At 40.5% G+C, this 14528-nt stretch overlaps 1 protein-coding gene across 3 annotated transcripts in view; it reads left to right on the top strand.

The window, feature by feature from the left end:
* The window catches only part of scaper (S-phase cyclin A-associated protein in the ER), a 125785-nt gene that overhangs the window by 105616 nt on the left and 5641 nt on the right, over window positions 1-14528 (top strand). For all 3 annotated transcript variants that reach the window (XM_088921049.1, XM_088921050.1, XM_088921052.1), the window contains exons 27-28: window positions 763-1000; window positions 4325-4474. In XM_088921049.1, the coding sequence (XP_088777175.1) occupies window positions 763-1000; window positions 4325-4474 (388 nt within the window). The remainder of the gene's footprint in view (window positions 1-762; window positions 1001-4324; window positions 4475-14528) is intronic.

A 14528-nucleotide genomic window follows, 5' to 3' on the forward strand; every position in this document is an offset into this window, starting at 1 on the left:
ACTGAAAGAAATACAATGAAGGGCTTTCTGGTTTCAGAAACAGACATGGTGCTACAGCACATGTGACTAAATGACCTGAAATATCTGAACACCACCACAGCATACCCACTCAGATTTGGAATCTATCTTTCAAGTGTTAATTTGTCAAAAAATGACTCCCCATCAGTCGTTAGGTCAAAACTCCAAACTGTCATGTTAGCTCAAATCCAAGAAACGTTCAAGCTAAGACTTTGGTCAGAACAGTTTTCTAGTACTGGACTTTATTCAATAGAGTGAATTAAATGTTAGTTGTGTGTGACCTACTTGCTGAATGTGGGATTTCTGATTGTCCTCCAGTGACAGTTTGGTGACTAGAAGATCTCAGTAAATGCAGCAGTTTCAGATAATGGAGAAGATACATGGGGCATGTCCAAGTGAATAGAAGTGTGTGGATAAATAATGACAATATAATATAATAATGACAATATTTAAAATGCACTGTTTTACAGATGCATGTTTTTACAAAGATGCAATTTGTTTGAAGTCCAAATGCCAGTGTTTAGGCAGCAGGGCCACTCTCATGTCAGCACCAAAGAGGCTCTGTTAGAGGTCCTTGCACAGAACACACAGTTTAGCACATGCACGTCTTTCCGGCCTTAAAAAGCACAGCAGCTCTTCTGAAATAAATGAATGTGAATGCACGGCAGCATCAGTAGCACATGAATGATGCCTGACGCTGGACAGTTGGCTGTGCTTTCTCATTTCACCCATTGCTTTTGTCAGCTCCCCCAGCATATTTGACAACAAACGGCAGGATCCGACTGGACTGGCGGCGCTGCTTCAGTCCACAGATTTGGTGGGGGTGCTGCACATGCTGTACTGCATCCTCCTACACGGGGCCACACAGGACACCAACACAGCCATTCCCGTAGAGGGTTACCCCCAGAGCGTCATCCAGGTGGCCATCCAGAGCATTCGCTTCCTGAACAGCTTTGCTCTTCTGGACCTCTCAGCATTCCAGGTAAGATCCCAGAAGCCTCTGCTCAGTCCCAGAATCCTTCTCCTCTGGGGCTGTCGCACTGTTGGCAGTCAACAGGCTTATTTCTGTTTTCAGGACCCTAACAATTGATACATTTTACATTTTTTGCTAAAGTTTAATTAACCCCCCCTGCAAAAGTCCGTTTTTAATCGGCAGACCATGATATATCTTGCTGTTTCATATAGTTAGATGTTAAATTTGTGGAAATCTGAGTGACAGTGACTGATGTTTTTTCTGCAGAAAAAAAAAATCTGAAAATGTTTTTCAGAAATACATGATGCAAAAACTGTTGACCCAGTTTCATGACGAGTCGTTGTTTTGTGCCCGATTTTTACATCTAAATGCGAACATCAAATTTGAAACCACCCTTTGTGTTTTTAAAGAGCCATGCAAGAACATCACCAGCAAACTTGACGGTCCAAACTATTGGTCCATGAAAAGGTCTTGTCAAGGGGGGAAACCCTTTCAGTCTAATAAGCAGGGGTCCTCATATTTCTGTGCTTGGCCATTAGGCAATGCACAAATATCCTGACTCCAGTAGCTTGCAAATGATTCAAAGAGCAGCTCATTGGAGCTCCTCAGCTTCTCAATAGGAAGCAGCATTTCCTTCAGAAGAAAGGGAACCTTTTGTACATAAACTTGTGCGCCCTGTGACCTGGAGTAATCTGTTAAGGTTAGACAGAGCACAAGGGGTCATAACATAGGTGGACATGTATAATTAGTATAGGAGACATAGCTTCTCAAGCATCCCCAATGAGAAAGGCCAGCAAGCTCTGTCTGCTAAATCGCCAACCTTGTGGGAGGAAACAAGGGCATTATTCATTTTTTAATGTCATCATAATTATGCTGGAGCTGATCAGTTGCCACTGAACTGCTCGTGGTGTATTTGAAACAGCTGCTGGTCAAAGCGTTTCAATAGGTACTTTTTTATGTACATTTTAAATAATACACTTTATGACCAAAGTTGTAATCACCTTGTGGTTCAAATTATCCTGTTCTGGAAGCTAATAGGCGCTTCAGAAGTAGGACCTGAACTCTCTGGCTTGTTCAAACTGCCTGTGAAAATCATACTTTTCAACGGGTGTTTGAACTTCAGGACTGTATTGCATAAAAAAAGACCCTGTTGCAACAGCCAATAGCCTTTTGAGAAAGCCACCTGCTTGTTTTTACCCTTGTGTGCCTGTGTATTTTGTCACCACCTCTTTTGACAAGACCCATGTTCTACAGGTTAGTTCCAGTGCAACAATAGTGATGAACATGTGCCCTATCATTGACTTGCAAGCGCTAATGAAAGCCTTGTTTTGACATGAGCTCGGGAAATAACAGTCAAATACTTAAATGCTTTTTAAGCACACATTCCCTGTAGGATGCTAAGTAAACAAAAAAGTCTGATGTGTCTTGTGTGTCTAGTAAGATGACAGCAAAGCTATGTTTTGTGGCTGGCTTTGTGAATCGGCGTCAGCGTGGGCTGTTTTGAAGGATGCAGAGGTTTACAAGCGGACTGGCCTAAATTAGCCCAGTGCGCTTGGCAGGTCTGGAATGTAAACAGCAGTGAGAGACTTGCTCTGGTGGACGGTTGGAGGCAGCTCCTCAGGTATTGTTGTTTGCGCGGCTGTTTAGATGCCCCCACTTGATTTGATTTGTTTCTCTCCTGACCTCCTGCTGCTCTGTCACGTTGACATGTTTAACAAATACTGTCTGAGGGCCGCCGATCCTATCTCTTCGGCTGTGGGACCGGAGTCCCTTTTGGGGGGCTGGGGTCTCAGGTGTCGTCTGCTCCTGGAGCAGAACGATCCTCGCGCAGTCGGCGAGCGGCGAATCTCAGCGCTCACTCTGCCTTCAGCCGCACTGGAGTTAACAGCGTGCCCTCCCTCGGCTTGTCTTTTCTGTTAGACGTTGCTTTCCTCCTCCCAGTCAAGCCTGGTAAAGCCTGCGTGAGAGGCGTTTGCTCATACGGCAAACGATACACATCCATTGCAAACACGTTGCTTTTAATTTTGGTTTACTAACCTACTGACATCAACTCGTTATTACCAAAAATCACAGGAAAAGTGGAATTGCCTTCATGGTGTGCATTGGATACTTCTATAATAGTTAATAGTTATAATAGTTACTTCTGTAGTACACAATATTCTTTTGTCTGTCCTGTAATAATTCCAAGAACTTTTGAACTATTAAGAATTCAACTTTGTCAGTCATTGTTTTCGGCCTTATTATAATGCAGCCTCAGAATAGCTTGTCAGCAGCATGACCTCTTTCTAGCCTCTTTCTAGGAATTCCAAGGAAATGATGTTGGTGGACCAGTAAGTGGCGCACTTCCCACTAGACTCACAAAATAAACTTTGTCCCAGCATGGTGTGACCCGGTACCTGTCCGTCAGATGAGATCCGTCGGTTAAACCAGGGTCTTCGTTTTAGTGACGGCTTGGTCATTAGCGATCCCATGACAGGGTTGAAAAGAAGCAAGTTGTGAAACTCGTTTTCCTGGCTAAATTCCACTCCGGACTTGTACAGCCTAGCCTTGCCTCCCCGGCGTGGGATGAAAAGTGCTGTGTAAATGCAATTAATTATTGTAACTGAGCTCTGCCTTCCCTTTTGTGCCCCAACACTATATCGCTTTCGTTCTGCCATGCGGACACCTTGTTTCGGTGGATTGTGTAAAACGCTGTGCCATGCCCTGCCATGATGGGGCAATGTTGTGCTGATGCTGTCCTTTAACAAATCAACAAAAACACCCATCAACAAATTCCGCAGATAGCAGGAAAGTCATGGGTCAGAAAGAAACACCCTGCACTGCCATGGCGAAAACAGAAGCCTGCTGGAGCAAACACGTTTTCTGTAGTGCACTTCCTACAGTCCTGTGAGTTTCTGGGAATAAATCAAATCAAAAAGCGTCACAGAAATAACTTATGACCGATGCGTTCCTGAAAAGTGCCACTCATCTTGATACTTTTGAGAAATTAGCAAGTCATTATCATGCTTATGATTATGTGTGTGTATATATATGTGTGTGGCATTGTTGCTTTTTGTCTGTAAAGTTGTACAGTTCTTCTAGGAACATCCTGACCTGCTTTTTTCACTTCAGGTTTCGTGACCCCTGGCAGGCACAGCGTGGAAATATTGTGCATGGAAATGTGGTAGAAGGGTCTGCGAGACGTTCGTCAGCCAAGGGGAAATGGCAAAATTCCAACCAGAGATAATTAGGCTATGGGCTTTATCCTGACGTTTGTTTGTTTGGTTGGCTGGTTGAATGAGAGTCTCATTCGCAGTTGCCTGGCTGCTTATCTCTTACTGTGTTTTGTCGAAGTCTGTTCTAGGTGCTGAGGGTCTCTCTCTGGCCTTCCGCCACATTATCAGCTCCTTGCTGTGGTACTGCTCCCGCCACACCTGCGAAGAGCTACTGCACGAGGTGATCATCTGCGTGGGCTACTTCACCGTCAACCACCCCGACAACCAGGTAAACCCTTTCTGCTCAGCCGGCCCTCCGCACCTGGAGACCTGCACAGAATCGTCAACTGGTTATCGAGCAGTGCAGTCCTTCCCCTGAAAATTAGTGTCGAATTGAAACGTCGATTAGGACGAACAGGTGAAACCTGAAATCGGGGGGGGGGGGGGTGCGAAAAATTGTTTTCCTCTCTCTTCAGGCGTTGCCCTTCGTCTTCCTTAACTTCTTCCGAGTGCTGACTAATCCCAGCAGGCTCTTGCAAACGTTCTTCGCTTTTAAGTACAGGTAGTCCTCCTGTAACGTGACTGACGTTCCTGAAAAGTGCCACTCATGATCGAAAACTCAAACAGGAATTTATTAAACTGGGGTGGAGTGACGCAGTGGGTCCATATCCCTCCAGAGGGCTGATCTCCCAAATAAAAACATTCACACACATTTGTGTCAGATGTTTATGTAGTTGGACTTTAAGTTAATTTTTAAACAAATTGATAATTTTGGTGGATTTCATGTAAAATGTGTAGGGATGACTTGTTTTTGGTGGTGACAAACGTTGTGAGAAATGCTGGAGTGCCCTTAGACACATTTGGACTGCACAGCTGTCTTCTGTCCCTTTACTCTCAGTGAGCCTTTTAAATGTCATTTATTTTAAAGTCTCAAAGTAACATTCAATGTATATTTTCCCCTTTTTCTAATGATGTTTTGTTTAGAAACTCTTCGTTTTTAAGTCTTTTTCACACTGTTTCTAGCTTTGTTTTTTTTTATATTAGATTTTGTATAATGCCAACATAAGGCACTCACATAGATAAGATATTTTTAGATTAATTCAGTAAACGTGAGAGGATGGGAGATATTCAGTGGCTGGAGGAACTGGAGAGAGAGACTGAGCAGCTGCCTTTGTGTCACCCAAGCAACTATTCATCCCAGCATACAACTGGGTACACCTGGCAAATATTCTCTCTCGTACTCTGTTCTTGGTCGTTAAAGTGAGAACTAATTATCGTAAATTAAGAAGTGGTATATATTCTTGAAATGCGATAAAACAAATTCACTTGTATGAAAGTTGTGAAAGTTGCACAAAAATGTGTCCTGTCCCCTGTGTTGATTCCTGATTCACTAATTAAATGAAGAAGACATGCTGTCTTTTTTTTTAAAAAAAAGGAAACAGAAAAGTAACAAAAGGTGCCTCTTAAATTTTTTAAATGCCTTGGCACCTTCGCCCAGTCCAGCAGCTGTGTGGTTCAGAGTGACCTGTTGTTGTGAGCCTGGATGTATGGAGCAGGAGAAGATTAATCTGCTGTGCACTGTGTGTTGCATAACTAGCTTCCATGCGTGGTCTGTCAAGCTGGCACCAGTTCACAATGTCTCACAACTGGCTGTCCTTTAGTTAAGTGAAGCCGGTCCCATGGTGCCAGCTGTGGGCTTTTCAGGGAAAACGTTGCAATAAAAATAATGCCCTCACGCATGCCACAGCCATTCAACAATTTACGGGCAGATTACAGATTCTAATTAAATTTTTGTGGTCTTAATTAAAGAATCTGCTCCCATTTTATGACAGTTCAGTTCCCCTCCACTACTCCTATCCAATTTAATTATTCTGATGTACATAATTAGCATGTGGTGGCCATTGTTCATTGCATTTGCATATTATATTGGATAATTGAATGGGGGCTGATGATTAAATTAGGAAGGATGACAGATGATTCAGCTTTGTTCATACACAAAAAAGTTAGCTGAATGACCACGCTGGGAATAGCTGCTTTTGCATATTCATTTATTCTCCATGCAATTTGCTAATTTAAAAAATCTGTTGCAGCAAAGTATTTAAACTTCTGATCCTAGCTGCAGGACACAAGCTGCTGTGTTACTTCACCCTTGGCTACTTTTCAGCTTATATTATTACAAACGCCCTCAACATAGTGAACAAAGTGACGGGGGAAATAAAATACTTATAAGAAAGCAGATCTGCCAATGGGATTTTTTTTGGTGCGGATATTGCCTTTTTCTGCCTCTTACAATACAGCGAGCCTCAATTTAATCAAAGACCAACTATAGTATACTATGCTGGTTGACTCCACTGTGGCAGACAGTGCTTTACAGTATATGCTACGAATCTGAAATAATTAACGCATCGCTTAGATGTTATGAACATTGTTGGGTTTCTAGTGATATAATGGTTTTTGATATCTGTTGAACACGGGTATCCTTGTCATACAGCACAACATATTTAAGAGAAAGTACTTTAAACAGCAGACACACTAAGCACATTAAATTAGAATATTTATTTTTTTGTTAATTAAGTTTTAATGTATTAGACTGATATATATAGAGAGTAATGATTCACAGTCTAGTAATTTTGATTACTAGTTTTAAGACATTAAATGACTAATGTGGAATACATGGGAAAATATTTTCTGTTAAGGTAAGATTTAATTATTTACAGTCTGAACACGTGCTTTGTGGTGGTGGGAATGAGTGAATCCTGCAGTTTGAGACTAGTAGAAGAAAACCTTTTAATTTGTGTCTAATGCCCAAGAAATCACCAAATGTATAAAAAACACCAAGTATTTTGACAGTATAAAGTCTGACACTCCTGAATAACCCACAGCTACTTGACCAGTAATTCAACCATTCAATGTAGCAGGATTTAGTAAAATGTCAAAAGTCTTAGTCTTGCCAGTGTACCACACGTTCAGAAAAAGGCAAGATGGATTGAACCAGTGCAGGGCCATTCATTTCCGAGCAGTTCAGTAATGTAAACACAGCCTATCGCAGCTTTCCAAGTCAGGGGCCTGCATGCTTTTTTAAGATTCTTTCAGATTCTGCTCCATCTGTCTCGAAATATAATAAAATAAAACAGAAATATGCGAGAATTCAGTCTGCTTGCCAGTGAAGCCGGTCACATAGAGTGTGATGGAAAGTGCTTTCCGTTACCCTTGGTCTCTCATAAAATCATGTTTCCTCTTTTTAAAAACATTCTACATGTGAGCAGGGGGAGGTGGAATATGGGCAAAGCACAGAGATTTTTTTCCCCAAAACACTCCCGACCTGTTGAAGCTGCTCCACGGAGTCTCTACTTTGTGAAATTGTTACAAGCACCAGTTGGTTCTAGTAAAATGCTAATATCATTCATTTTAATATTAGCTTCTTGACCAAAAAGAAACACAAAATGCATCAAATTCAGAAATCTGTTATTCTTAGAGATAAAATACAGCCAAATTCACATATTGTGTCCCTGCAGAAATATAGACTTCATAGGCTTTGATCTTTCTAAAATAAATATCAGGTTACTTTTAGCACATTTTCTTCAGACATGAATATGAGGTATAAACGTCTGTGATGTAGACAGACGTACTCTACACATTCATAATAGTAGCAAGGTGAATATATTTGAAGGCTGCATTAGAAGATGCAGTTTTCCTGATATGTAATTCAATAGCAGATTTTTTTTATTGGATGGCATACTGTATAAATACAATATAAGCACTTACATTTTTGTAAAACAACTTTTTTTTTTTTACTCCAGAGCACCAAGAATGATCCTGGGCAGTGTTGTGTTCCTGGATTTTTTTTTTTCCGTGCGGGGTTTAAGCAGGATAAATGTTTGGAGGGGATATTTGGAACAGCTTTAGCCTTTCACATGCTAATGTAAGCACTGGCGGCACAAGAAAGCAGCACTGACCTGTGAGCCCAGCGGTGACAGAGTCTGCTGATTCAGTGCGGGCTGCTCCAGTTTTGTTTATGTATGTGCACAAGAAATAATGCAGATCATAAAAAAGGACTTTGAAGGGGGAACCACTATCCAGAGTGATATATACCTTCTTCTCTGAAGATATAAATAATTTGCAGAATAGCGCAGTCTTGTAACGTTGTTAGAAGGATGAGTTATGCATCGTCATTTGTACAATAACAATTCGGCTGTTTCCCGTAGTCTTATTCTGTGTAAAAAAGATCCAGAAAGGAATAATAACTGTGACAAAACAGCACTTAGCTTGAGAAAGAAATCATTTCCTTGTTTCAGACTAAAAAACTGCAGCTTCCCTTAAATAACTTATCATTTCTGCTCCTTCAACTTCAATAACACAACTCAAGATTTTCAGACACTTACATGCAGTAAAGCTCTTCCTAATGCCTAAAACTTAATTAGCTAAAAACCTTATGGACAAACTAAAATCTCAGCATGTTGTTTTCTGAAATGGCTTGGAGAGTCACTCTTAAACGTTGCAGGTCTGAAAGCCGAATGATTGAAATGGTTTTCAGATGGCTATCTGAAGAAAGCAAAAGCCCGTTTTAAAGTTTAAAAATGTTTTTTCTTATGCCTGATACTTTTACACTTCGAGAACTATATGAGGTAGCCACACAAAAAAAATCTGAAAGAGTTCCAAGGCAAACCGAGCCAAGAGTCCTGTTTCATTAGCAGTGATTATTAGATACCCTCGTAGTAGAGTTGCCTTCACTGCCAGATAGTGTTGAAAGATATTGGAGTGTGGAAGAAGTCAAACTGCTGCCAGGGGACAGCTGCTGCCCTGAGAGTGAGAGATGACACAAAAATACCAATTGTCACTGACACAGACTGTACAGTCCTAAATGATCGACCTTTTTCATCTGCTGGAAAACCCCTGATTTCCTCATTCTCTGAAAGGCGTTTCTTCAGCTTCACAGCCCAAAGCCAGAACAGTACTTTTAATCCCCATTAAACTAGTGTTGTACACTTCTTTGAACAATCATTTAGTGCAGAGATTACTGAACGGCTCTTCGCCTGGAAGCAAAGCATGACTTGTGCAGACCAGCAAGGAACCAGTGGCTTGTCAGACTACACTGCAAAATTTATGCTGCCTTTTCTGTAAACAGACAAGAGCGCACAGCAGCATGTAGGATTGCATCAAGGGCTGGTCTCGGCACAGTAATAAGAATTGTTACACTTCTCTTACAGCTCCATGAGGTTGTTTGGAATTCCTTTGTAATTGCAGACATTGCTGGTAAAAAAAGTATATTTTAAACATTAGAAATGTTGTACAGAGGAATGTAGGCCATTTAGCCCATGTAACTAGTAACTAATCAATTTGAGTGTTTCATCGATCCTTCCTGAAAGAAGCCAAGGGTGTCACCTTTAGGAACAGGCTAGAAGACCCAGTTTCAGACACCCACAACCTTTGGTGTAAAGAACTGCCTCCTGTTCCAGTTTTCAAATGCACTTCCCCATCATCTTTGTATCCTCTTGTTTGTGTTTCACGATTAATTCTGAAGAAAGTCTTTAGGTTGACTGAATACTTGAATCGGGTAATCGGGTAAGTCTGCTCTTTAGACCTAAAACAGTTCACTCCTATAAATGTTTCTTACATTTATTATATTTCTGCTGCCTTCAAGTAACACTCTGTCATCTGTCAAGTACAGTATATATCCTAAAATTTGTCTTTTTGAATTTTTTTTGCGGCTTCAAGAGTTTTCTAATACTTTAATTTTGGCATGATCTGCTAATGTGACTAGTTTACTAACTACGCTAGTATCTCTAGATCACTGATAGAAATTCAGAGCACCAGTGGTCCTAATACAGATCCTTGTGGTACCCCACTAATTATGTAACACCAATTTCACTCCTTATCTGTACTGTTTTCTATGCATTAACCAGTTCTCACTAAAAACTTGCATTGCCTTGAATGTCTGACCTACAGTAGGATTTGAAAATTGAATTTTACAAGAAACATTATCCAGTCTTCTTAACATCTAGATATTTAATTTTTATGCTCTGTTGGTTTAGCATTATCATGTGCATCACACGTAATGGAGGTAAGATATTTATGTCTATGATTACGTGATTTGTTTTTTACAGTGGGTATCCTCTTCAAGACCAGAAAGTCTTGTATGCTTGGAATATTACCAGTTAGCGGCACATGGATAGCTTTTCCTGTTTTCTTAAGTACAGTTGGAGGAATACCATTAGATTCTGGATATTTGTTTATAGACATCATTACATGCAACACTTCTGCCTATTCTAAACTAATACATTAGCCACTTTGGAGCACTGCTTTCTAGATTTTGATTTTGTTTATGCTTTGGGTGAATCTGTTTTTTTGTTCTTGAGCTATATGTAAATGTGTCTGTTCTCTTGCTCATAAATGATCAGTCCATGCATTTGCTATCTGAAAGCTGCTTTTTCCTTGGTAAGAGTCGTGGCAACCTGGACAGGATGCCGGTCAGTAAGCCAATCCAGCTTATCACAAGCAAATTGCAGATAAGTGCCGTCATATTTAATTGACAGGAAAGATGTTGACCATAACAGGAGGTTGGTTCATACTGCCTTTATGAATTATGCATTTTCAAAATAGATATTTGTCGCATCCTGGCTATGCAAGATCCATGTTCTCTTTTAATTTTAAACAGGATCAGGAATGATCTTTTGTTTCAGTAACGTATTTAAGCCTCCGGCAGATTTAGGAGCAGGGAAGTTTACACAGCACTTGTACAGAATTGAAGACCCTGTCAGTGGGTGGTATAAGTTGTTAAGATAAGTTCTTTCAGCAGTGACTTCCTTTCATGAGCCCTTTCGGCATCTTTAAATGTGGTTTGCTTGCTTTCTTATCAGTAACTTGACCGTGCCCACTTTATGGTAAAACAAACGTTTACAGAGAAGATGGGATCTGTTTTGTATTTTGGGTCATTGCTCAAATTTGTGATACTGTTTGAAGACTGACGTGTCCCTGCGCTAAAAGAGTCAGATGTTCTGAGAGCGTCTAGACGCAGAAATGTGTAACAGAAACTGCTCCGTATCTGTTTGAAGATTTTTTTTTCCCCAACAGAGGGGTTAATGTAAAGAGTACAGTGTGGAGGAGCTTGTCTCCACTAACAGTAAGGATCCAATTAAACATCATTGGAAGAATGATGCGTCGGTGAAGACCATATTGTGTATACCCGATAGCGTGCTTGACCTTTAGAACAGTGTATTTTCTCTTTGCTTATGAACCCATTATCTGCCTTAGAAATGTTAGTTTCTGTATTGCAAACTTAAACTCCATAATGGACTCTGTCAACAGCATACCTTTGCAGCCATCAATATAAGTCATCTCGGCAAGAGCTGGTTTGTTACAATTCCATATCTGCAGTTACCCTCGCAACCCCACACATCATTAGTTTTCTTAATTTTCCTGGAGCAATGACAGTATTCTTGAGTCTTTGCATTTTCCCAGTCAAATTTTTTCTGTCAGCTTCTTTTCTAATCTCTCGCTGGAGTTTTGTAGTTGTATTAAATTGATGAATTTCAAACTTTGGGTTTGTTTACGCTGCAGCGTTTGCTTGTACATATTTGTAAAACCAGCAGATTTTGGTTTGAAGGAGTTTTTCCATTCAGTTTACTTTTGTAAAGGAAAAATGCTCTATGAAAACTCATTGGAAGCTTACAGTACATTGCATTTTGCGTGAACAGCTTAAGCAATAATATTCCTTTGAATGTTGAAATAATGAGACATACAAAATGTCAATTGCTGATTTTTTAATTTGCTTTTAATTGAAAATTGCCAAATTAAGTTGTCTAAATAGACAACCATTCAGAAAAATGGTTACAATTAATAAAAAAAACAGCAAAAATATGGCCATGCCCTGCTTAGGAAAGAGATTTCAACATTTATCTATTTCAACAATGGGAGACTAGTCCAGAGAAAGGAGGAAACTGGCTCTGTGAGGGACAGGCAGGTGACCGAAGGTGATGACAGAAGGTGACCACGACAGTCCAGGATCATCACATTCATCTGGCTAATCTGCATAACCATTATCACTCTGCACTGACTGTAACATGAGAAATCCCAGTATAAAATAATGCTGAAATGTAGGAGATAAAGTTACTGCAGGTGAAAGAATGTGAAGATGTGGCATTTCTTTGCCAATAAATACTGCTCTACTTTGCCAAGGCAGCAAACTTATATTATTCTGCCTTCCAGGAAGAAGACTTTGTGTGTGGAGACATTGTAGTGAGCATTATTTTGGCTATTGCATTATTCATCTTCTTGGTACTGTTCACAGGGGTAGCATGCAGATGACGAATCTCATTGTACACCAGAATGCTTTAGCTGCGCATTTAGGGCATTACATTGTTGAGTGTTTGCACCAGCAGGTCTTGCTTTTCTGCAAGCCACCTGGAAGCATTAGTTTTCCAGCAGGACAACGCAAGACCACACAGTGCCAGAATTACAATGGCATGACTTCAAGAAAACAGTATCAGTGTCTTGCCGGTATGGCCTGCTTTTTCTCCCGTCCTTATACCAACATCATTAATGCATTAAGGATTATCGTCCATAATGCAATGGACGCCAACCGTGATTGTCCAGTGCTCACCAGCTGGCTGCAGGTGCAGAGGAGCTGTGTCATAATATCCCACAGCTGTCTATCCGGAGGCTGATCAAGTCGGTACATCGACCCTGCCAAGATTGTGTTAGCGCTCAGGGCAGTCATAGGTCATATTTTGTAATGAATGCTTGCATGATGTTCATTTGCATTTTTATCCACATTTACTATTATTTTGTTAGGTATCTATTTTTAAAATATTGTATTGAATCCATGAGCATTGCGTTTCTTCTGTGCATCAGTACTGTATAGAGTATGTCTTTGTTTTTCTCTATTCATGTTTTGTTGGTTTGATGTTTTGATCAGCTTCTGTAAGGACCTATATTTATTTATAATGAAGAGGGGCCATAGTGCTGTTAGGTTTTTTTATAGCCCCCTGACATCAAACGTAAGAGTGAAAGCACTTTGCCACTTGAGCATGTGTCAAGTCAAAGATCATGTCTTAGAAAAGGGTTGTTCAAAGTGGTAGGTTTCTCTTATTGGTCCTTCTTAATAGTTCAGTTGTGTCTTAACTAATAAATAATCTTTCTTCATCCCTTATTTTCGGTAATTCCTTAAGTGACCGTCCCCAAAATACACTGCTGGATTTATTGTTTTAAAACTTAAAGCTTACTTACGTTTTATAATTTACCTGTGAGATCTTCAGTAAAAGCAGTGCCTTTGTTTGAAATACCAGCGTATTTGTACTTCAATAAGTGCCGAGCTATCAGACACTTAGCTTTTATTACCTTCCTTGTAATTGTGGTTGATTCATAGGTTCAAACAGTTGTCATTCTTTTTATTGCCTGAGTGCCAGAGAAGGTACTTCTGGGAGAGAGGGAATGACTGGGTTCAGTGCAATCCACTGCTGGGAACAGTGAGTAGAATTCTCTTTCTCTTAGGAGGAACTGGAAAACCGAAGCAGAGCTGGTTAAGGCAAACCTCTGAGCTGTCTCTGCCAAGATGGTCTTGTTTTATGTCTTCCCCGCAGTGCGCACTTGAGGGCAGACAATTTGTTTAGAGTTGTGAAGCTCCTGCACTGAATCGTGGAGGATTATGAGATCGCTCTGTGATTTGTGGAACTGTGCTCTCTGTGCTTCACCATACCTCCCTCTTGCCACAGGCAGTCCTAGCACACACCTCGGTTGTGTTAAGTCCCTCTACTTCTGAATGCTTACATTTGTGAGGCCTAGTCCTGAGGTCCCCCAAGGGAAGGAGTTATTCTTTAGTTTTATGGATTATAATGTTTAATGTTCTGCTGAAAGATGAATTTTCTTTGCATCGCATTTTCAGATTTATTTAATGCCTCTCTTGCCAGTTGCTTCTTAACCACACTGTCACTGGGAAAGATTGATTTGATATTCTGAATAGTTTAAAAATGGAAATCTTCCTTTTTACAGGACCCAACTTAACCCTGCTGTCTTCTAAAAACTAACAATAAAAACTAATCGGCCTTTCAAAACATCCCAACTCTTATTGATTCAAACTGATTGCGCTGCAGCTAGGATTCAGCGGGATGAGACTGGGGGCAGAAGCATCCCTTTGCTCTAAGGAAAATACTTCATTGTTAAAGTGAAAAAAACAGGACTGAAATCAGCTAACTTTGTTATCTGTTTATTTATCCTAACAGCACAGGACGTGAAATAAAAACCCGAATCAGAGTACAGTAGATGCTGTGCACAGGGTTATCATATGAATCTGCTCCACCCATGTGTTCAACAAAGAACTTTTACTGCCTGAGAAAGACGGATCGGTT

This window comes from Atractosteus spatula, chromosome 7, assembly GCF_055471065.1.
Source record: "Atractosteus spatula isolate fAtrSpa1 chromosome 7, fAtrSpa1.hap1, whole genome shotgun sequence".
Classification (NCBI taxonomy): domain Eukaryota; kingdom Metazoa; phylum Chordata; class Actinopteri; order Semionotiformes; family Lepisosteidae; genus Atractosteus; species Atractosteus spatula.